At 40.0% G+C, this 22,646-nt stretch overlaps 1 protein-coding gene across 8 annotated transcripts in view; it reads right to left on the bottom strand.

Annotated features, from left to right (window-relative positions):
• Positions 1 to 5: 5 nt before the first annotated feature.
• The window catches only part of kcnq4 (potassium voltage-gated channel subfamily Q member 4), a 58,030-nt gene continuing 35,389 nt past the window's right edge, over positions 6 to 22,646 (bottom strand). For 2 of the 8 annotated variants that reach the window (XM_008421934.2, XM_008421933.2), the window contains 12 exons: positions 21,456 to 21,582; positions 21,141 to 21,316; positions 20,526 to 20,651; positions 18,385 to 18,495; positions 18,206 to 18,301; positions 18,032 to 18,120; positions 15,897 to 16,022; positions 11,198 to 11,427; positions 11,023 to 11,122; positions 5,467 to 5,598; positions 4,668 to 4,806; positions 6 to 4,115 (listed from right to left, as the gene is read on the bottom strand). In XM_008421934.2, coding sequence (XP_008420156.1) covers positions 3,912 to 4,115; positions 4,668 to 4,806; positions 5,467 to 5,598; positions 11,023 to 11,122; positions 11,198 to 11,427; positions 15,897 to 16,022; positions 18,032 to 18,120; positions 18,206 to 18,301; positions 18,385 to 18,495; positions 20,526 to 20,651; positions 21,141 to 21,316; positions 21,456 to 21,582 — 1,656 coding nt within the window. In that variant the 3' untranslated portion in view covers positions 6 to 3,911. Of the gene's footprint in view, positions 4,116 to 4,667; positions 4,807 to 5,466; positions 5,599 to 11,022; positions 11,123 to 11,197; positions 11,428 to 14,160; positions 14,218 to 15,539; positions 15,561 to 15,896; positions 16,023 to 18,031; positions 18,121 to 18,205; positions 18,302 to 18,384; positions 18,496 to 20,525; positions 20,652 to 21,140; positions 21,317 to 21,455; positions 21,583 to 22,646 lie in introns of all 8 variants that reach the window. The other 6 variants (XM_017307552.1, XM_008421936.2, XM_008421937.2 and 3 more) reach the window with 6 other exon arrangements.

Here is a 22,646-nt window from a genome sequence, read left to right as displayed (position 1 = left end):
CAACAAACAGTCCAAAGAGCTTTATTGAAACAAATAAATTAATAAGTTAGTTTTCTAAAAATTTCTTCTCAGCAGAAACACATTTTTTGTACCTCTTTAAAAGATCAAATATAGGTTAGATTAGAAAACAAACCAACGCTGCATTTTATTCAGTCAACTGCCCCACCATTTGGACTTGGAAGACTTCGTGTTGAGTTAGCGTTTTGCTTATTGCTCGTTCAGTTCGTGCTTTATTCTAAAAGCAGCTCCAAAACCTACAGTAGGAAAGCAGCTAAAAGAGTAATGAGGTGGAATGTCAAATGGCAGCAAGTCAGTGAAAAGATGGACGGATGGTAGGACGTCACTAACAGATAAGAGAACGTGCAGATTGGTTCATGCATAGCATTCAGTCAGTTGGACAGTCACTAAGTGTTTCTCCTAATCAGGTTTCTAAACTAGCGCCCCGTAGCGGCCTCAGAGGTAGTTGTGTGGAAGCCAATCTTATCTAAAGTGACATGCTTGTGACAGCACACATGCCTGCAGAGATTCCTGTGTTGACACAAAATGTCCATGCCTCCAGCTTCCACATCTAAAGGGTGTTAAGATACTGTATGGGTTTCTATGGAGGTACGATGATATGCCGACGATACAGTAATATTCTCAGAAAATTGCAGTAGTTGTAAAAGATTACATTTTTACAACTAAGTTTTTCTTTCGTTAAATGTTACGCAAAAAAAGTAAAAAAGCATTCTTTTGTGTAATTTCTATGAAATAAACTTCTTCCAAGCGTTTTTTTTTTTTAATTTTTTTATTTTTTATTGTTTTAAGTAGGAGATAGAAAGGCGCACCACACCTTTCACGGAATAAGGAGAAACAAGGCACAGGTTATTTGCTTTTATCTTCTTCCTGGAACACATTTGTGTGTGTGTTTTTTTTTACTAATACGCGGGCCACATTAGGAACAACATGCAACAAAGTGATCTCCCATTAATTATCATGAATAACAGCGTCATTCATGGTAACATTGCCTCTAATAAACAGGGATCTCTGCAGTAATTCAATCCCTAGAAATAAAACTATCCAAGTATTTTCCATGGAAATAACCAGAAAACTTGGATGGTGCCTAAAGCGACTTCTAGCGTCAAGAACCATTGGAGCAGAGATAGATCTGAACAGGCCGAGCAATGAAGTACATTCACTGTTTAAAAGTCGCACTTAAATGGAAAAGTGGAGCACCTGAGTCAGCTGGACGTGACTGGGGATGGAAGAATTTCTCAAAAAATAATTAAGGGATTTTTTTTTTTTTTAGCTGTTGCAGAAAGGAAATATGAGCATACACTAAACATGACATCTATGTTCAAGATCAACAAGTCTGTGGGCCAGATCAGCTGTGGGGTCGTACAGTTCTGTCAAAATTGCTGCATTTATGTAAAAAAAAAATAACACAAATCTTAAATTTACGTCAGCAACCACAAAACTTAAAAAAAGAAAAAAAAATTACATATTTTTTTTAACATGTTTTGTAAAATTAAACATATGGGAATAGCCAGAGGCTAAATTAAACAACAAAATGGCGTTCCGTTTATGAAGTGCCAGTAATGGAATTGCTTTTGTTGTTCGTGTTTGTCTGCATGTAACATTTTAATGATCAACTGCACACCCTTTTATTCTGAAGCGTTTTAATGGAACGTGCACTAATGATAATCTGAAATTCATGCAATAGACCTGGATTTCTTGAGCATCATTCATTGTTCAAAACTGTGCTTGTGCTGTCTTTAAGTGTATGTGACATCTGATACAGGAACAAGAGTAAAAACTGCCCTTGTGACACAGAGGTTGTGAGGTGTTACCTGACTTGAGGTCAGATGTGAGTGATGAAAAGCAGTGCAGAAAACTGCTTTCAGCATAGTCCGTCTAAATTCATATTGAGGATCTAATCTGTCAGAATTATTTTAATTGAAGTTCTGTAGCAATTAACAATGAGTTAATATCTTACTTAAAGGAGATAACTCATTCTCTTGCCGTCTTCGTTTAGGGTAAATACTCACTTGCAGGACCCAGAGACTGAAGCTAATGCTATTTTGAAAGGGGGTTGAAACTAAAATTGTCTTCTAGCATTTTAAAGGCTCCAACTTTTAACACATCAGAGCAGTTTGGAGTTGCAGCACACAAACGCCTCGCTAGATTTGTGACTTCTGACTCAAAGAGAGTTTTTCTTCAAGTCACTTCAAAGTATCTTTGCTGGTCTTTAGATCCAGTCAAAAATAACTCTTGGAAAAAAATTCCAAAACATGGAAGGAACGTGACCCTGATGAAGGCCACAAGCTGAAATGTGTTGGCTTCCAAATAAAGTTGTTTCCTAGTAGTTCAAGTGTTGCTGGAGTCTTCACCTGACAAGAATGTGACATTGCCAGCTTGTTTTGCTTGAAAACTTTAGATGAATGCCAGGCAGAGCCTGTCATGATTTCCAATAAATAAAACTGACATCAAAAGTTTAATTAAAGTCGATTATTTAATTTAACAAATTTAAACCAAAGAAGCTTTAAATACATGTATGATTAGTCATGACTTTAAATGTTGGTTGTTGGCGATGTTCAACCCTGAATTTATTGAAAAATATGATTATGTTTGTAGTCTTTATAGTTGTTTGGACTAAAATTAAAATAATAAGCCAGAAATTATTTAACATTATCTAAGAAAGCAAATTATTTTGTTGTCCTTAAATATACAACAGATATCAATTTTGCCATTTAGTATATAAATTCACTAAATTAGACATTTATCCCCTGGGTCCAAAGATCTGGATTTAAACAAAACAAAGACACCAAGAGAACCGGGATCCGACAGATATATGAACCTTTCATTATGTTTTCACAAAACTTCTCCTCAATTCTGGACTATCCTTTTAAAAGCAAACCTGACGAATAAATATGGCAGGATTTTGGGCTGCAAGACAGAGACTTCTGGAGGTTTTGTTTTAAAAGTAAAAATGTACGTCACTAAAACGGTCGTAGTTCGCACAGTAGTCTGGAAAAATTGCAAAAGAGATTTGAGAATTACAACGGACCACCACGGCTCTATTAAATCCTACTTAATCCTCAATACAATGCCAGCTGAGCTGGAAACAATATGTGTGTCTTTTTTTTTCCTTTTTGTTTTTGCTGTTGGGCTTGTCGGAGACCAGACTTCCTAAAGAGGAAATACAGGTAAAAACAAACAACAATTTACACTAAGGTACAGTCCAAATCCACAGTCAATCCAGCTCATTATTTTCACTCTGTTCTCATGTGAAACGTTTGGGTGATTAACGTCGGATCTGGAAAACAGAACTTCCCTCGCTGGGTGGGACCATGTGCCGGTGCAGCTGATCCAGGTCAAACTGTGTTTTTCCTTCAGGTGTCGATGGCTCTTGTTCTTGCATTGCAGTTTCTCTTGAACAAAGGAACAGCTACATTCATCACAGCATGAAAAACTGTGTCGTCACCCTAATGTCGGAAAGGAACTTTCAGTCGACTGAAGCGCCCAAGGGAAAATAAAACCGGACAATAAAAGAGGAAAGAGACGATTCCTCCAGATATCTGCAAAACTTCCTTCCACAGTCTGTCTACAATTAATGTTTTAAAGTAGGTTTAGATATACAGCATGACGTGAGTGGGTGAGACTGCTTCAGTAGTCAAGTACTTTCCTCATCCAGTGAGTTGAGAGGCGTGTGCGGTGAGCAGCTTTGGCTGAGGCTCCTCGTCAGCTGGAGCCACCTAGTGGCCAATGTCTGACCAGCTCCAGAAACATTCATTCCAGGATAAAGGGCTGAGGACGGAGGCTTGAGATGGGACGGGCAATCATAATGGATCTGAATTAAAGGGGAAGTTTGGTATGAGAGGACTCAGCCTAAGGAGGACATACTGTTTAGGGTTAGGGTCTGTGTCCCATTGTCATTCCAAGTTCCCGCTGTCAGACTGGGAGATGTTCAGTGTGTTAGCGGATGGGAAAAGGTCTCTTTGGTCCGTGGGGCTGTGGTAGTCAGACGTCAGGTCGGGGTCCAGGAGGGAGGACAGCGTGACGTGAGAGGAGCCTTTCTTCAAGCACTGGGAGTAGAAGTTGAGCATGAGGTCCAACTTGTTTTCTATAGACTGTACCTAAAGAGAGACACACCAACACTGGACTGTGAGATGTCAGCAGCTTTATAGCCTTTCCATCTGGTTAGTTTCACACAGCTTCGTTAGCTGTTTCCATTAGTCCATATAACTGCACAAATTGGAATTACGGAGAAAAAAAACTTTGCTTAATGGAAATATGCCAAAGACAAATAAAACTAGTGTTTTGCTAAAAGGTTTTTGAGCTAGGATCAGGTAAATTATTGACCATTTCAAAATTCACAAGTTAAATGGAAGAATCTTTCTCGCATCACACAAGTCACGCGATCAACAACCGGATGTGATGACCGGCGTAAAAGACGTAGAAGACGACAGAAAGTGGTAGGAGGATGACGGAGCTGCATGTTTTTAATGACTCATCGTGTGAACGATCTTATTCATGTGTGATTTTAATTGCATTTCTTACTTATTGGAAACACCACAATTGCAAATTAATGGTGTTTTTTTCTACATTATCGGAAAATCGACAAGGCTTTGAAAACATTTGTAATGGAAACGCAGCTACGCTCTTCAAGTATCGTTGTCTTCTGGTACCTGTTTCTCCACTTTGACCACACGGCCCATCATGCTGAGCTCGTCCAGTGGGTCCAGTTCTGGAGGCGTCTTCTCTCCTTTTTCGGGTCGCACTTTTTTATCAGACTGAACACCTCCCCGCCCAATTATCTGATCCACCCTATTACACAGAGGAAACAGGGTTCAGTAAGTACCATGAAGATTAAACATTTCATATTGCCCTTTTTTAAAAATTTATTTATCGTACGCTTTAGTTCTCACCAAAGTTACAATTTATAAAGTCCAAACTTATGGACTGCAATTGGCTCCTACCTACAATGTTCTCTGCATAAGGTAAATATTTTTAGTGCCTTTTCTGTCATAGCCATCAGACCAATTTAATCCTAACTCCTAACTTTATCAAAATATGAATGATAAAATGTGCTGCAATTATACAGAATTAGAAATAAAATGGCTAAATATTACAATGTTTTATTAGTTTGGTCATGAAATGCATTGAAGTTTGTAACATCACAAAATGTTAAAAGGCTTGGGGGTATGAATACTTTTGAACTGCAAGTAGTAAACTTCTGCGTTCTGGGCTTGACTTGCTAAATACACAAGTAGCAATTGAGGTGTTATATTTCATCTGCAGTTGCTTTGACCTATTTTAGGAGTTTGTGAAAAACAAAGGATTTATTAAATCCCGGAATGCAAAGATAGGAAATACATTATGCTTATTATTTACGATGGCAGAAAACGTATCATGAGATTAAGGTCTTGGTTTTTTTACAGCTCGTAAAGATGCAGATGAGTGTTTGTAATATACAGATTGAGGTACCTCATCTGCAAGCTCTTGATGCGGCCCAGCATGTCCAGGTGTCCTGCAGAGTACTGCTCTATGACGTCCTTCACGTCATATGGACGCAGCATCTCCTTGAACTTCCTCTTCGCCACTAGAAACTTCAGAATCCTACACCCACAAACACAACACTCCTCCTGTTATTACCTTTCTGCGTAGAGTTTCAAAACCGCACCGGAAAGCGCACAGAAGCAACCGTAAACCTTTGGAAAAATGCACAAGCAGGAGGCTATCAAACAATGCAGCTCACCCCGACAATAACAAGATTAATTAACGTCGGCATGACCTTATCATTCACAAGCAGGCCCATAAAGAAAGCAGTCACAAACCTACCAAACCGTGCGGATATATTGAGACACTCAGCGCCTCTCCCAGAGACATTTTCTTATCGGGATTTGCTGTTTCAGCAATTAGCACAGTTCCACGGATAGGATAACACACACACACACACACCTCTATTCTATCCCCAGTTTCTGCTCTTTTGTCATTGTGACAGCTGTGCTGGAGCCACTGGTGGACCACAGCTGCTCCCGCTCCTGGGTGCACACAACTCATAATCACCACCCACACCCAAGTGTGAGGGAGTCGCACCCAGGATTGTTAACCCTACACCACTGTACCAGGTGAACACGTCCACTGACAACATCCCCTGGCATTATTCTGCTTAAAGGTCATATATGAGGGAGTAGAGCCTGTAACAGAGATAAAAAGGGAGGGGAGATGTGGAGAAAAGTTTAAAGATGTCTGCACCTGGCTTCATGTGTTGCCTGTTACCTTAGCTTCCTTTTATTCTCTTTGCCAGGGAGGCTGGCTGTGCAACACAATGTGTCAAAAGAAGCTTTTAAATTACGCAATAAACAAAGTAAGCAGTGGTTTCTTCTTCCAGTGGTTGGTTGTGTGAGTGATGGAAAGAAAAGATTTTCAGCATGAGAAAGGATATAGCTTTGTTTATCAGCAGGAACTCCTGTCTCCGTGTTGCAACATACAAACAGTAAAACACAATGAAATCACACAGACATATAAATGCGTCGACGCATCTTATGTGAAAGCGGTGCATTATTTAGAAATAAAAGGGAAAGTTGCGAACCTAGCAAGATCCGGCTGTCCGCCTAAACTGACGAGGATGACGCAGTCAAGAGTTCAATCATTGAGGTTTGACGCTGTAACGCAAAGTCACAACGTGTGAACACGTTTTAGATGTTTGACTCAGGATGACTGGCGAAAATGAGAAGAGTGTTTGAGTAAAGCAGGGAAGCGAGTGGAAAGGAGAAGGACTAGCTGGTGACCCGGTGCCTTCATAACCGTCAGCGCAGTCCCCCTTCTCCTCGTGCAGCACTCGACTTCTTGATGACTTATGCGTTTGGAGTATTTTTGCAAGCAGTCTTTTCTTAATTTGCAAGTAGGCGCAGTTTTTCTTTTTTTTCCTTGCCAGGGCAGGCCTCCGGTGTGGGTTAAGGAAAAGGTTGAAAGGGAATGAGAGGGGGCGGGGGGGTTTGTATCCTCCGAGGGTTTCTTCAAAAATGCTGACTTCTCCTTCCTGGTCACTAAAATGGCTTTAATAACACGGAGTCAGGTTTCAGCGCCCCCACCGTTATCCAGACAATTTCCAGTCACCGCGCGGCACATTTGGCACGACTAACTAAAAGATATTATCGCTTCTCGGTGCTAGGAAGCTGAGATGTAAAAACACGCCGATGACTGGGGGGAGAGAGGGAAGTGTCAGCTGTGGCCCAAAATGCTTGCAAAGCCACTGCAAACATTTCTGCAATTCAGCAAAGGTGATTCCCAGATAGTCTCCAATGGCAGGTTTTATCTGGGAATTAAAAATGACTGTTTTGCTGACATGAACCCAAGGTGGGCCAAGACGGATGAGCCACTGCAGGAGCAGGTCTGAATCTTTCTGGATATAACTATGCGCCCCGCTAAGTGACAAAACCCAGCCCACGAGATGAAGCATATGTACAACACATTAATATAAAGCATAAAAATAATAAGGCCTTAAAAATATTACACCTGAAAGCCACAACAACAAATGACATCAGATCACTATAAATGGAAACCACGTCCAAATTATTTATCTATTAAAGCAGGCACTTCATCAAAGACTGCAAGCTTGCAAGAACGTTGTTGTGCAGTATCACATTTTTTGCACGTGGGGAGTTACAGAAGAGAAGCGCACAGGCTTTGTTTTCTTCTTTCCTCTCTCCATACATAAACCCAGCACCATACACATTTATTCAGGCAGCCTGGCACTGATAAACCACATGCATCTAAAGTGAAGTCTCAGCACTAAAGCCTTTCTGTGTTTCCCGGACATCAATCATGAGCCGTGCTGAGATGTTGCACATGGACCTGTGTGCTAACACGGTGAAAACACCTGCTGTTTACACACCTGCACTATCTTTAGGAACTCCCCCCCTCTTCTATTGTCTGCAGCACAGAGCAGCTGAGGTCAAAGTTATCTGCTGAGTCAAGCACAAGCCATGAGAGGACAGTGCCACGGGCTATCAGTGGCATCAGACCGTCACACAGAAACACACGGTGGCGCACGCCTGAAATAGGAATCGCACTTCTGAAGGACCACTTAGTTTCACAAACGTTTATGATGTCGGTTTGAATTCAGCGCCAAAACAAGTTAAATCAAGCATGGACATCTCAAAACCCTGGAACTATTTTGTATGCCGTCACATGACCGTCACTTCAATGTTTCAGTCTTATTCAATCTCATGTGAAAAACCAATAAAATGTAGACGATGAAGGGAAGTAAAATGCACACTTAGCATCTCCTACGGATAACGGGCAAGACGCAAGGTGCTGCACTGACAGGTTGATGGTCCACGGCGGGGGAAAGATGCACATTTTCCACACGTTTAATTACTGAAAATCTGAAACGTGTGGTGGACCTTTGTATTCATTTTCCTGAGTCAGAACTTTGTAGAACCAGTTCTCAAATCAATTAAAGCTGCAAGTCCTTTAGTGTGCGCCATGCCCGGGTTTGAACATCTAAAGGCAAAAAGAGTTGTCTTTAGACAACCACATGACTGTATGGAGAGCATTTGAAAACATCAAGTTTTTAAAATTATCATTCTAAATCAGATTTACAGTTTTACTTTGACTGGACCGTTTTATCACGGTCCAAATCCAAATCTTTCAACTGTAGCTCTGGCTCACTACTGTCCTCTAAAAAACCTGTAAGACCGTCACAGCTTCATACCGAGATTAAATCTGACACAGGTAGACTCCTTTTGTTAATTAGGTTACTTCTGAACATCTTAGCAGGGAGGTTCCTCTTAATTTTATTGAAGGTTATTGGAGTAAAGGGGGTAGAATACAGAGGTACATGGTGGCACAATTTGTTCCACTGTTCCCTTGCAGCAAGGAGATCAAGAGATCAAATCCTGGCACGATTAATAGAAATGGTAAAGTTCGAAATAATTTCTTTAATTTGGAAAAAAAAGAAATTACACTCGTTTGTTTTGGTTTTTGGCTTTTTCGAGAAAGTGGAGATGGAAACACATTTGCCAACTAAACTCCACTTCACAAATGTGTTCCTTTATGTTACTCAGTCACATAAAATCCCAAAAACGTACATGTTCATAGATGTGGCATGATAAAACAGGAAAAAAAAAGTGAACTGCAGCTCTTAATGAAGCTTTTACAAAAGCAAATCCTTACAAGAATGTTTTAAATGAGGAAAAAAAGTAAATGTCGTGATCAGATCCAATTTAAGAAAATATTCATGCGCAAGGTCATTTCCTCCAAGGGCGTCATCATGCTGCAAATATAGAACTCCATAGACAGCATCACGCTACCTTGAGAAATGCAGTCAGGCTCCAGTGCTGACATCAGGGACCAAGAAACAGAGGTATTATAAACTGCTTTCATCAACCCCCCTAGGAGTACGGCCCAGCCAAAGCACCAGATGTTTGCTAGCAATTGTAGTTTTTCTGCCACCATCAGTGAAAAAACTTCATACAGGTAATCTGAGTGTGCGTGCGTGCGTGTGTGTGTGCACGTGCGCGCGTGCGTGCGTGCGTGTGCGCGTGCGTGCAGAGATGGGAGCCGCACCCGCAGCGCTGCTTGAGAACTTCTTGGAATTTTATGTTTCATGGAACTAAAAAATAAATAAATAAATCATCAGCTACAGATTAGGACAAGATAAGGATATGAATAAATTTTTTTCTGGGAAAATTGTTTAATATAAGGGGAAAAAACATGACTCGTGTGAGTTAGTAGCTAATTTGAATGCTAAACTAGATCAATTATAAGTGTGTGCCAATTTTCATTTAAAAATCCTGTATAAATGTAAGAATGGCATTAAAGAAAAAAAAGAGATTCTCAAAAAAAAAAACTTGTTGACCCCCGTTATGTAAGAACATCCTCCAGTGAAATAATATTCTTAGAGAACATCAGAGTTTGTCCAGTAGTGCTTCCATTACAGGAAGAGATAACACAATGTCAGAAACTGACTTAAATATCACAAAAGCCCTTAATCACATTTTATTAGAGTTTGTCCTTGTCAGAACTGTACAAAATAATGTGCCTCGGTTTAGTCATATTGTATTATGATCCATCTAGATTGGGTTTTTACCCGTGTCTCTATGTATTCATTTAAATTTCCCTGATAGGCCACCGTATCGCAGAACCTCACATATGACCAGCCAGGTTCACGGAGTGACAAGGTCACATGGGGAATCTGACCGTGCTCGCACTAAGGTGCCATTTTCTCCCTAAAGTGGACATTTCCGCTTGATCAGCCAAATCTGCATGAAGTAAAGACACAGCTTGCCTTTTAATGTCAGCTACGGTATGACTCTCCTGACCCGAATACACAAGCACATGTCGTCTAACGTGGGCGGCTTTATTCTCTCCATGAGTAAAACATGACCTGTTTTATTTATGGAGTATCCCTAATTTCATCAGCACCTCTTCTCCCAAACTTTCTACAGCATCCCTAATGGACAATGCCTCCCTTCAACATGCTTGAAGCTGCTAACTGGACTGCTACATCCTGGGTGCACAAAGCAGTAGTATCACAGATCCTTCCTCCCGAAAGCTGTTATGACTTTAAAACCCTCACCACTCCCAACAAACTCTAGAAGTGTTTAAATCACTGCTGATGTTTCCAGTTTTTCACGTTTCAAGTAACATTCCTGCTGCCATTAGCACAGCTCTGTTTGCACAGTTTTTAATTTCCCTTCTTGTAAATAATCTGTTGGAGTTTTTAATGCAGAAACACACAATAACTTTAATGAAATGAGTTACAACAACATTTGAAAAGTGTTTTTGAATCTTAATGCACATTTCTTTGGATCAAAGTACATATTTTTAATAAGTGCTTCGTTAACAAGTGTTGTACAGTATGTTATACTTGCCTGTCACTTTGCTGGTGTTCGACCTTAATTTCCCCACTAAAGGACGTTAAGGCCTATTTCTGTTCTAGTCTATTCTACTGTAACTCTCAGATTAGACCATCTTGAATATGATCCCCGGAGAACAGTAGATGAATGGTGGTACCTCGGTGAAAGAACCCACCTTACAGCTCGTATAAGCGTCTTCACAGCTGGAATCACCTCCTCCATGGCCACATCGCAATACGACTTGTCTTCCACGCTTTCCTCTCCAACCCCCTCCACTGAAGTCCAAGAAGTAAAGACAACGATTAGCGACATTCTTGTGAGCTCTGATGAAACGCGCAATTTCTGCTTACCATCAACAGGTGGGCGCGGCTTTAGGCGTAGGGAGGTGCGGAAGCGCGTGCGGTCATTGAAGCTCCAGCTCTTTTGGACCTTTCCGGGGCTGGTGGCTTCGGGGACATTCTCCTGGCTCGGGGAGCGCCGGACGCCGGAGCCGGGTGGCAGTGGTGAAGCCTTGCTCCTGATGGTTTGGGATGAACGGGAGTTGTTCATCCGGATCCGATCCCGGAAGCCCATTTTACTGCTGACAGTGAAGTTAAAGTAGTTAAATACATGGAGACTCACTGGTGTTTTTGGAAAATGATGGGAAACAAATTTTAGCTTTTTGGTGTAGATTCTCAGCCATCCGGGAAATGGGGTTTCTTGGCGATTGACTAGAAGACAACTGGATTTTCTTTTCTAGTTTCTTAAATATGTTTTGCCTCTCACCTGAAAGGTTTCCACATTTCTGATCATTGATAGAAAATGGTGAACCCATCAGCAATCCCAACTCTGAAAGGCTAGGATTTCTTATTAATGACCAGAATCAAAGAAACATTTGGGTGAGACGTGAAACATCTTCAAAAAACAAGAGATTTCAGTTTTCTTCTATTCAAGCAGGTCAATTTCTGGTTTTGGTTGCATTGCCACAAACCATCCATTAAAGCATTAATACACCATGTTATTGGGAGGCATATGGAAAAGAGCATAATGGAAACCTAACTTAGTTAGAAAAGAGTTGGTTAGTAGAAAAAGAGGTAACAAAAAAAAACTTGGCCTCTTGAAGCATCAGGCATCGCATGAAGAAACAGAAAAAAAAAAACGAGAACACAACAAAGATATCCATTTTGTCAGCGAAGGACAGAGCAGCTGAAATACGGAGGAACTGTGTGCAATATTTACTGATTCTGCCCTAAGGAGTGACCTGCTGTTCCTGTCTTTTGCACCTGTATCAGCGAAATAAAACTGAAGACTTGCTACAGTGCTGGAGCAGCAAAAAGATTGTCCTGCAAACATCACAGAAACCACCTTAATCCCTTCAGCAGACCTTATGGGCATCAAAACATTAGCTTCAAAGGGCAGCAATACAAAAGGCATTTCACTGAGCACTCGGTACCACTCACCACAAGCCGAGTCAGGGAGCTACGTGGGGTCAACTGCTTACAGGAGAAAAGCTATTTGGCAGGCAGGCTGTACAAAGGATCGACTCCCTGATGCTGCTGGTAGAGCATGCTCTTGTGGAGATCTCCCACTCTGCAGCCACTCAGAGGTTACGTACTGTCACGGATCCATAGGCAACGGTCATGCACCGCAGAGCAGTTCCAGCCAAGTCGTTCACTCCCACATCTTTTCAGATGATATACTCTTTGTCTTGCGTGTGATACACATAAACCAGCTATTTAAAATAAAATTTAAATAGCAGGAGTAGGTTTAGAAGGGGCACAGCATTTCATAGGCTTTGGCAGGAAATGGAGGGGGGGGGTTGGTAGAGTGAAAGACCTTTGCATGCTGTAAGGAAAGGAAGTAAATGCTTTCCAGAACAGTGCATGCAAAGAGAAGCACTTTAAGCTCTGTAAAAAAATAAAAATAAAAAATACAACACAAGCATGTTGATTTGATACAGAGGTTTGATCGGTTTGAAACCGAAGAGCATGCACAGAGCTGTGAACCATTTTTATTCAAGAAAAAAAAACAATTAACAAAGCAGGAAAGCTGAATGTTTTCCACAATATCAAAGACCTTTGATGAGCAGAAAATGCATGTTTTTACTGCAACCGTATCCACACCCCATTGCAACCACAACTTTAAGTGTATATCATTGGCTTTGTTAGTGATAGACCAATTGGCATTTTTATTTAATATATTTTGAGAATGATTATTAACAAAACTTCCCAATTATTGTAGGAGACTCTGTATTTTCAACTAAAGCACAACTGCACACCAAAATTGAACATTCTTGCCTGACTGCAATTGGCTTTGTGTGCTTTACATCACCACTGTCCTATATGGTGTTGGCACCATTATGCTATGGGGATGTTTTTCTTTTGCAGGGACCAGAAAGCCAGTCAGAGTTGACCGGATGATGAATGGAGCTAAAAAAATAAATAAATAAAACAAAATTTGTTAAAGAGACAGTACACCTAAGCCTAGACCAGGGGTGGGCAATTCTGGTCCTCGAGGGTCGGTGTCCTGCAACTCTTAGATGTCTCTCTGGTCCAACACACCTGAGTCCAACAGCTGAATCGCCTCCTAAATGCAGTCTAGTTCTCAAGAGTCCTGCTAAAGACCTCATTATTTGACTGTGTTGAAGCAGAGATGCATCTAAAAGTTGCAGGAGACCGGCCCTCGAGGCCTGGAGTTGCCCACCCCTGGCCTAGATCAATGCCAGATTGTTACGTGTTATTTTAAAAAGAAAAATGTCAACAATAATTTTGAAGGCTGAATCTGAATCTATTCTACACTTTCAGGTTTATTTGTTAAAATCTTTCTTCTATTTAAATTTGTTCCAGCTTATAAGATCTCAATAAAATACACTGAGGTTTGTGGCTGTAATGTGACAAAGTCTGGGACTACGAATAACTTTAAGGGCCTGTCATAAGCCAACTGGGACTTTTGACATGAATTTAGCAACCAAATTCAGTCCTAATTTTTCAAGCATTTACGAATCAAAACCTTAAAATGTATTCATATATTAAAGACTTTACACAAGTATTTGTGGACCAGAATGCAGTGCCTGTTTAAGACCAGCTATGGCCGCACACATGAATATTATTGCTTCTTATATGCAATATTAATGCAACATCTTTCTGGAACTCACATGCTGCGAATGGCGTTTTTGCATTAACTGTAAGAAAACATTTAGAAAGCCACTGCATCCGGCCCACAAATCCTTTGAGTGCTTCAGGCAAGGTAGGCAGGATGTGTTGCTGAAGAAGTAAGAGTTATCGATCTGCGACGTTTTAGCGTGCCCCGTGCACAGGATTGTTGCTGCGGGTACCTCTGCTTGCGCCCAGCATGAATCCGGAAGAGACCTCGCTTTTTAGAAAGGAGCTGACTGGGGAGACACACAAGGCAGAGGGAAAGATGGTGAGGGGCCGAGAGGGAAGTGACGGGAGTGAGGGTGGAGGAGGACAAAAAGTCCTAGGATGCAACCTGGGCACACAGTGAACCCATGAGAGTAAGGCGTAGCGAGGAGAAAGGGATGGAGAGTGGAAGGTGCAAAGCCAGAGATGCACCGAGAAATTAGATGGTGGCCTGAACTAGTGGATATTTACATTTACTAGTGATTTGAAACTAAATAAAAACACTTTTTTTTTCCCAACGGATGAATACGCCATAGTACTAGCATGTTGAAGGTGTAGCCATTTCAGTGAGGCGTTTAAAAATAAAGTCAGAAGTCGTTTGAAATTTTTTTTTTTTTTATCACAATTTGACTTATTCGCTCAGGCAGAAATAATAAGTGGGAACTAAACTTTTAACAGATAATAGGAAGGCAGAACCTGAAGTTGATCTGTTTTATGCTTTTTGTCTTTCCAAATCTGTATTATGTAATATGATGGATTTAGAAAACAGCTTGGCTAGAGATTCCGGATGCTAGCTAATCATGCTAATCATTAAGACAGTAATCCATGATTTAATTTGCATTAAAATTTCAGCGATACCTTGCTTTACAGTGGCTGCTATTGGCATTAACTGACCTCTACTCCTATTGCGAATGATTAATGAATTTGCATGGAAGAGTATCTAAAATATATATTTTTGGAACGTTGCTCTTATTTTCTTTTTCAAATTATCCTTCTTTTTTTTTTAAATGGCCATAATTGATATTGGAAGCTTCTTTACAAGAAACTGATCTAAAATGAGTGAAAACACTGTGACCTATGCAATATTCTGCAATACACTTAAGTTCTAGTTTACAACACAAAGCAAGACAACAGGTGCATCTCAAAGTGAAGCGTTGCTTCTCAATGATCCGAATTGCCATTTCAAAGTTTTGCTTATTTCACACCACATTCAAGCAAAATGTGTGAATCATGACTGCAATTTTGGATTATTGAGAGAGACTCACAGTAGTGGGAGATGAGTGTTATTCAAAAGAGGATATAGCAGCTAAGGGTTTCACCTGAGTATAACCATCATGATGTGACAGCAGCACCTCAAAAACAAGAGAAATCTTCCAGAAGCCTCGATTCTCCAAGAACCCTGACATGCTTCTTTCATCAGGTGCATGCATTCGGCCTGTGAATAACCAATTAAATAACCAACCCTTTTGTTTATGCTTGTTAATATTTCAGATTTGCAATAAATTCACCCCAATCATAATCCTTTGACTAACAATGACCTTTAGTTTACAAGCTCATGACGTGAAGAACAAACCTGCATGGAACTTCTGCCTTCCTACGAACAGATGGAGGATGGATGCCGTGAAAAGGACAGAATGGACATAAAGGAAGAGAGGAAGAGGAAACCGATGAGTGAGGGGCGAGAGATGGCAGAGATGGCTGGGGCATGAGCTTCGCACTTTGCAGACAAAGACGGTAAAACGGTAAGAACTCAGGTTAGTAAAGGATGCTTAGAGGAAAACCACACCTCCATGGATTTGACTTTGTGTCAGTCAGTCCTGATTTAACTTGTGTCTGATGATCAGTGTGTGTGTGTGTGTGTGTGTGTGTGTGTGACTGTGTTTTTGGGCCTCCTGTTTGGACGCACTGGGGCGCTGAAAGAGGTGCGTACCTGTCCCTCGACAGATAGGGGGAGCTGTAGGGCCGGAGCCCAGACAGCAGCGTGTTGTAGGAGTTCTGCAGAACCTTCTTGGTGTTACGTTGTCGCTGGAGGTGACTGAACAGTAGCGTCAGTTCTCTGACGCCCACGTGCACAAATGAACAAAAAAAACAAACAAAACATGACAAATGAACAAAATAACAGAAACACCAAACAATGGAGAGCCACAAAAAGACCAATTAAATGGTCCAAACACTTGAGAGAAAAAGGATAAATGATAGAAATTATATAAATTAAGGATCCAAACCATAAAACTAAAACAGGCCTACAAAAAATGTTTGTTTTTTTTTGTGGATGGGCGACTTTGAAGTTGTTTTTAATTTGCGGTTGAATGACTTTGACATGAGGATGACGGGTTTTTTTTACTGTTCATGTTTTCCATTGCAGTCGGATGACTTCTGCTCCCAGCATGACGACATATTTATTGATTTTTAGTCTGCAGTTTGACCACTTGTTTAAGACTGAACGACCTTCTTTATCGGTTAAATGTTAAATGCTAAATTTGTTACATTTGCAGTTGAACATCTTTATTTTGAGAATTTCATGTGGGTTTGGTGACTTTCGCAAGCGGTATGTCTTTTCTGTACACCAGGACTCTTTCGTTGGATGACTTGTTTGTGTCTCCAAATTTAAAACCTCATAATTTGAAAATAACTCAAATTATTTTCAAATTAATTTGAGTTAATTAATTCATCAAATTTTACTTTATGAAAATATGTTGCTTCTTTCTTTGGCTATTCAAAAGCCAGTGGAATTGATGACTCCTTGCAGAAGAGAATTAGTTTGATTAAATCCTTTAAAGTTGCATATAATGCTGTCAGATAAACTATCGTGCATACAGCATGTTACGATGTCTCCATTTATCTTAGTTTTACTATCTTGGGCAGGAAGTGGTCAGAGGCGCCCGTATTGCTTCAGTTTCTGACCGAAAAAGGCAAGAATATGTTTATTTCCTGAACATATTCTGAGGGATTTCAATATTATACTTAAGAGGCAGACTTTTCAAAAGCTACAAAAAGTGTCAGTCAAGTGGCAATAATACTCCAACACATCTAACAAAAAGTAAATTCAAAAGTAATCAACAATTTATTATTGATAAAGTTAGAAGTATTGTTTGAAAAACGTCCTGAGGTTATTTTAACAGACATAGGCTCCAAAAATGAATCAAAGTAAAGTTTGCATGTTCATATTTATTTATTTATTCCTGTTACAAAGCAGACTTTCCGACTGTTATGAAGTGCAACTAGAAATCCTGCTTCCATTAAATTTCATTAAATGACTTGATGCATCATCAGTATATTACTGAACGACCATATATATCAGCAGATCCATTAGATAATTAAAATGTATCGAAATAATTTTAATTTTTACTGTTTTTGAGCTGATATCCTCTTAGCAGCTATTTTTTTGACTCATAAAAGTAAAAGGCTACGTAAAATAACTGTGATGTTTTAAATTGTGTTTCATTTCATTGGATACATGTAAAGGTAATCCAGATATATTTTGGCAAACTGAGCTGAAAACACGTTGTCAAAATTTACGAATGTACATTTTTGGTCACATTTGTTAAAACTCAAAGATTTTATTTTATTTATTTTTTTAAGTCCAGATTGAATTATTATCATCATGTAATTGGCTTGGATGTAAAAAAAATTGGATTACAAGGTGCTCAAAAAAATAAATATTTTTCCATTAATATAAAAAAAAAAAATCAAAAAATCTCAAATTTGAGATGGGGAAATAATTTTTAAAAATCGCAAAAATAAAAATTAGAGCACAAATGGAAAATTAACTAAAGTAGATCAATAAAATTAAAGAAAACATAAAATGCATAAAAATGTTATTTTGTGTAACTACATAATGGTTGTGAGATTTCTGTGTTTAAAACTGAAGAGCGTTCGAGTGACAAAATGCTGTTTTATCCCACTGAATTAATCATATCATCTGAATAATAATCAGCTCCAACGTTTTTAATTACTTATTATTCACCTTTCGAGAGATACTGTCAGTATTTTAAGTGAGAAGCGGTTTGTGGTTCTTGTTGATTCGGCTCACTGCAGACCAGGCGGCCTGATGGCGACACCTACCTGAACGAAGGCAACATGCTGTCGTAGAAATACCATGTTGCTGTTAGATACGAGTGTTTGGCATCTGTAGAATAGAGACGCCATGCAGCCTAGAGGGAGACACAGGTCAGAGTCAACACTGGCCCAGGCGATGTGTGAGCAGAACATAACATCAGCTTACACTGAGTCAACCACCTGGATGAGATTTGCAGCAGGCATCCTCCTCTTCTCAAAGTGCTTCTGCCGGTGCTGCTCTTGAACCTTCAAGGCAAAGCCTGAACCCAAGATTCCCTAAAGACAAAAAAAGAAAAGCTGCTAATTTCGTTTTTTGTCAAAAATAAAAAATTTCATGTTTGTAAATACTGTGAACTTACAGCAGGCAGGGCGAAAAAGGAGACGCCCAGGAGAGCAAAGCCAGCTGCCAGAAGTCGTCCCTGCCACGTACGAGGCGTCTTGTCTCCGTACCCAATGGTGGTTAAAGTTATCTGAATGTATGAAGAAATTCAGGTCTCAGAGACGAGCTGTGATCCTCACAACATGTAAACTGTATGCAGCAGACAACCCAGCACATGGACCATTTCCCCTTTAGCTTTTTCCAGCTATTTTTTTTATTATTGCGAATGGAGATCTAATCAGCTCCCTTTGCTCTGACACCTCAAAATAAAATCTAGTGATGCCTTAAACCCCTGAGATTTGACCTGAGTTTCAAATCTCCGCCTGGATATTTTTGCTTATTTTAATTGTATGCAGTTCTTTAAATGTCCTCTGAGTAAATATATTTGCCCATATATCCATAACTAGAACTTTTGATATCTAGCAAGTTCTTTTCGTATTTCACCCCTCAGATTAATTTCACTCCCTGCTACGGCGAGGGTAAAATTACCGTAATAACCCGATACTGGCTGGAAAGCGCAGCGGCTCCCCTTTCAGAAACCGCTGGAATTTTTCAGACAGCACAACGTGCGGCAGAATTACGCAAATTTGCCTGGATAAGTTTAGGACTGATAGGGTTAAAATACACCTAATTATGACAACTAAATAGTCTGCCTGTGTGTTATTTCATCTAAGTACAAACCCAGCTGTCATGTGAAAGCCTCAGAGGTTTGTTGGAGAACGTCAGTGAAAAATCAGCGAAGGCAGCAGGTCAGAAAAAATGATATGGAGTTCATCGCAGGGATACTCCGCGAAGCTAAATTCCAACTTTGTCCACATCAGAATCACATCATGAAAAATGGTGGTGGCAGCATAATGCTGTGGGATGCTGGTAAAGTTAAACCTTTAAAGAAAAACTGACATTGAATCAAATGTTCGCCTGCCAATGAGACAATCTGATTTAGTTTCTGTGACGCCAAGTCTTTGAAACTGCTGTTTACAGGTGATTCTTAGTCAGTATAAATGAGCATGGATTATTGTTGCAAAAATTACTGAACAAAAACTTTGAGTCTGTAGATTTGAAAGATGCTGGAAACAGAAACCAAGCAGCTGAAGCTTCGACAAAGTACTGACCCAGCGGAGCAGAACAGAATTTTAAGTCAGAGCTTTTAGATTTTTATTTGTAGAAAAGTTGTAACTACTTCGTGTAGGTCTGTCACGTAAAATCCCAGTAAATACGCACAAAGGTTTGTGGGTGGAACGCGATAAAATGTGACAAAGCTCAAGTTGCTGTTGCTACTTTTGCAAGACATTGTACTTCAAAAAGAAGAAAATGTGGCTTTAATGACTAAGAAGAAGAATCAATCCTACATCCTAAAGTAAGCTACATTGTATAATAATAGTAATACTAATACCATTTTTGCAGGAACCTTTGGAACTAATTACCATCTGAACAGGCACATGAATATTATAACATGGTTTAAATGACAGATATTTGATCATTATTGAGTGTGTAAGTAATATGTTTCATTAAATTGATATAATGGGTCGTATTAAATAAGTGTTCACTTCTTGCTACTCCTTTTCATTCAGAAGCATAGTAGTAAACAAATTATTTATGTTTGAACGTGTTTTACTTGTCCTACTGATTTCTTTTTTTAAAAAAACCTATTTGAAAAAATAAATAAATAAAATCAAAATCTGATTTTAAGACCATTACTGAGATTACAATATTCAGGATTAAATAAAGAATTGGCTAAAAAATTAACCAGAACCGTACTAATTGTTTTGATTCAGTAGGTTTAAGTGTGCTGTTTCATGTCTTTTTCATTTTATTGTATTTACTGTTGGTCTTAACTTTTCATTTTAATCAACTGTTAAAGGTCCTTCTGGACAAATAAACAATACAATAAATGAAATAAAATAGTCAGCACAACGCCATAACCCTGTTACGCATTTATGTGGTTTTAAGCAACGTTGTTTAATCACCTATAAAGTTTTATTTTTCTTCAGTTTTTATAGCTAAGAAGAGACATTTAAATGCTCTTGAAAGCTTTGCCACCGTAAAAATATACTGTCACCACTCGCTGGAAAAACAACGAGGAGCCTGAGCAGCCAGGGCGGGGGGTTGTGCAGTACTCACAGTCCCCCACCAGAGGGAGTCTGCATAGGTGCCAAAATCTGAGTTGATGTCTTTCTCAGCCAGGTAGACGAGGAAGGAGGCGAAGATGAGCACCAGGAAACCGATGTACCAGGCTGTAATCAGCTCCTGTCAGGCAGAGAATGGACATCGATCACATTAGTCGGCAGCAGCTTTTTTAGCATCCAGATCCCTGCTGTCGTTACCATATCACTACTGTCATTATTGGCTAAGCTTTGCCTCATAATTGCGTTTGGCTTGCACTTTGACTTGGTTACGTTGGGAGAGCTTTTACATCAATTCATCATCATCATTGTAGCTCACTACATAATGCTGACAGCAGGATGTGCATCACTCCTGTCAGCAAAAGATTCCCCTCACAAAGCGAGCAGCTCAGATCAGATGCCCGTTTCAAGACGGGAAGCGTTAATTAATTAGCATGTTTTCTTTCACATTGCCTGTTAATAACCTGTTCATCCAAACAGTAACCGTCACGTACAACGCTCATCGTGCCACCCAAGTAGAAGCAAGCTGGGATAAAACTTCATATTCCTCAAATATAAATTTGAGCAGTCAGGTTTGTTTGGCAGAACAAGTGTAGCCGTTTGTCATTTCCACCTTGCTGTGAGCATAAACCACGGAGCCAAGTAGTTTCCAGGTGCCTCCCCGTCGGTCCATGCGAACCATGCGCAGGATCTGCAGGAAGCGCATGCTGCGCAGGGCTGACGTGGCGAAGATGTTGCCCTGCGTCCCCGCGGCGATCACCGCCAGCGATGCGATAAACACGATGAAATCTACAGCAAAGGCGTTCGAACAAAACAGCAACAGAAAGAGATAGGAAAAGGTCGTTACGGGATAGATGTTTACAAATGTTGTCCACAGGAACACACAGAACTGCTGGGTTTGATCGACTGTTCACACACAGACTCTGACCTATGACACAGAAGGGCTTCCTGGCAAATCTCAGGCGTCCCTGCCATCCCCGGTATCTGCAGCAGCAGCCAGCTGCCCAGATCCTGATGAAGTACTCCAAGCCAAACACCACGATCATCACAAACTCCTGCAAATCACACACAAACACATCCGTCACATTTTGATCCATTCATCACAAACTTTCTCTAGGTATTTTAATGCACAGTGCGTTACAAGTTGACCAATTCACACAGCTTTTTCTATATTTGCATCCTCAACGCTTTTTGTTCTGACGTCGCAGACCAGTCAGAGTATTTATGGCAACTGTGGGTTCAGCATTTTACCCAAGAACAGTTGAGCATGAAGCAGAGCTGAGGACGGGATTGCCAACCTTCCAACTGGAGAGTTTCGTTATATCACAGCATTTAAAAAGACAATAAATATAAATCTCAGAAAGCAATCATCACAATAGAAGAGTGGGGTAGACGAGGTCATAGAAAACCTCATGATTATTTCACCAAATATGGATTTCTGAACTCTTCCTGAGTTAAAACATTAGTGTTGCTGTTTCTAAATGAATATGAGCTCGTTTTATTTACATTATTTGAACTTATGTTAAACCCACTGCATCTTTTTCATTATTTTGACCATTTCTCATTGTCTGCAAATAAATAAAAAATTTTAACTTGAATTTCAGAGACATGTTGTCAGTAGCTCATAGAAGAGCACTGTTATATCATTATCATTGTCACTTTAAACATCGAACTGCAAGATTTCAAAATTATTTATAAAACAGGAAGACAAACTAAGCCACAGCTTTATTTGTTTTCATTTAATAGTGCAGATTTCTGGACTCCACTGGACCAAAATGTCAATAAACGATGGCGATAGTGTAAGTAAAGTCCGCTGACGGACAGCGTAAACTAAACGAGTGTGAAAGTCGGGAGCATTGCTGTTAAAAGACACAAAATGATGAGTAAGGCGGGAGAAGAGAAAGGAGGAGGTGGATGAGTCAGGTTTGGAAGGAAAAGTGAGCATCCATTAGTTTTCACTAAAGCAGCTAAAGCACAGAAGAAGAGAGGTGGTTAAGGGACGGCTTTTAGGATTAGAGCTTCATGTCTGTGATTTCCTGCAAAGTCAACATCACCTGAATCCACTCAGCTCCTTACACAACTACCTCCATGATGAAGTCAAACAACACAAATACAAATA

The sequence above is a fragment of the Poecilia reticulata genome, linkage group LG11 (assembly GCF_000633615.1).
Source record: "Poecilia reticulata strain Guanapo linkage group LG11, Guppy_female_1.0+MT, whole genome shotgun sequence".
Classification (NCBI taxonomy): domain Eukaryota; kingdom Metazoa; phylum Chordata; class Actinopteri; order Cyprinodontiformes; family Poeciliidae; genus Poecilia; species Poecilia reticulata.
Note: the sequence above shows the minus strand (reverse complement) of the source record. Positions and strands in the feature narration are given on the sequence as shown.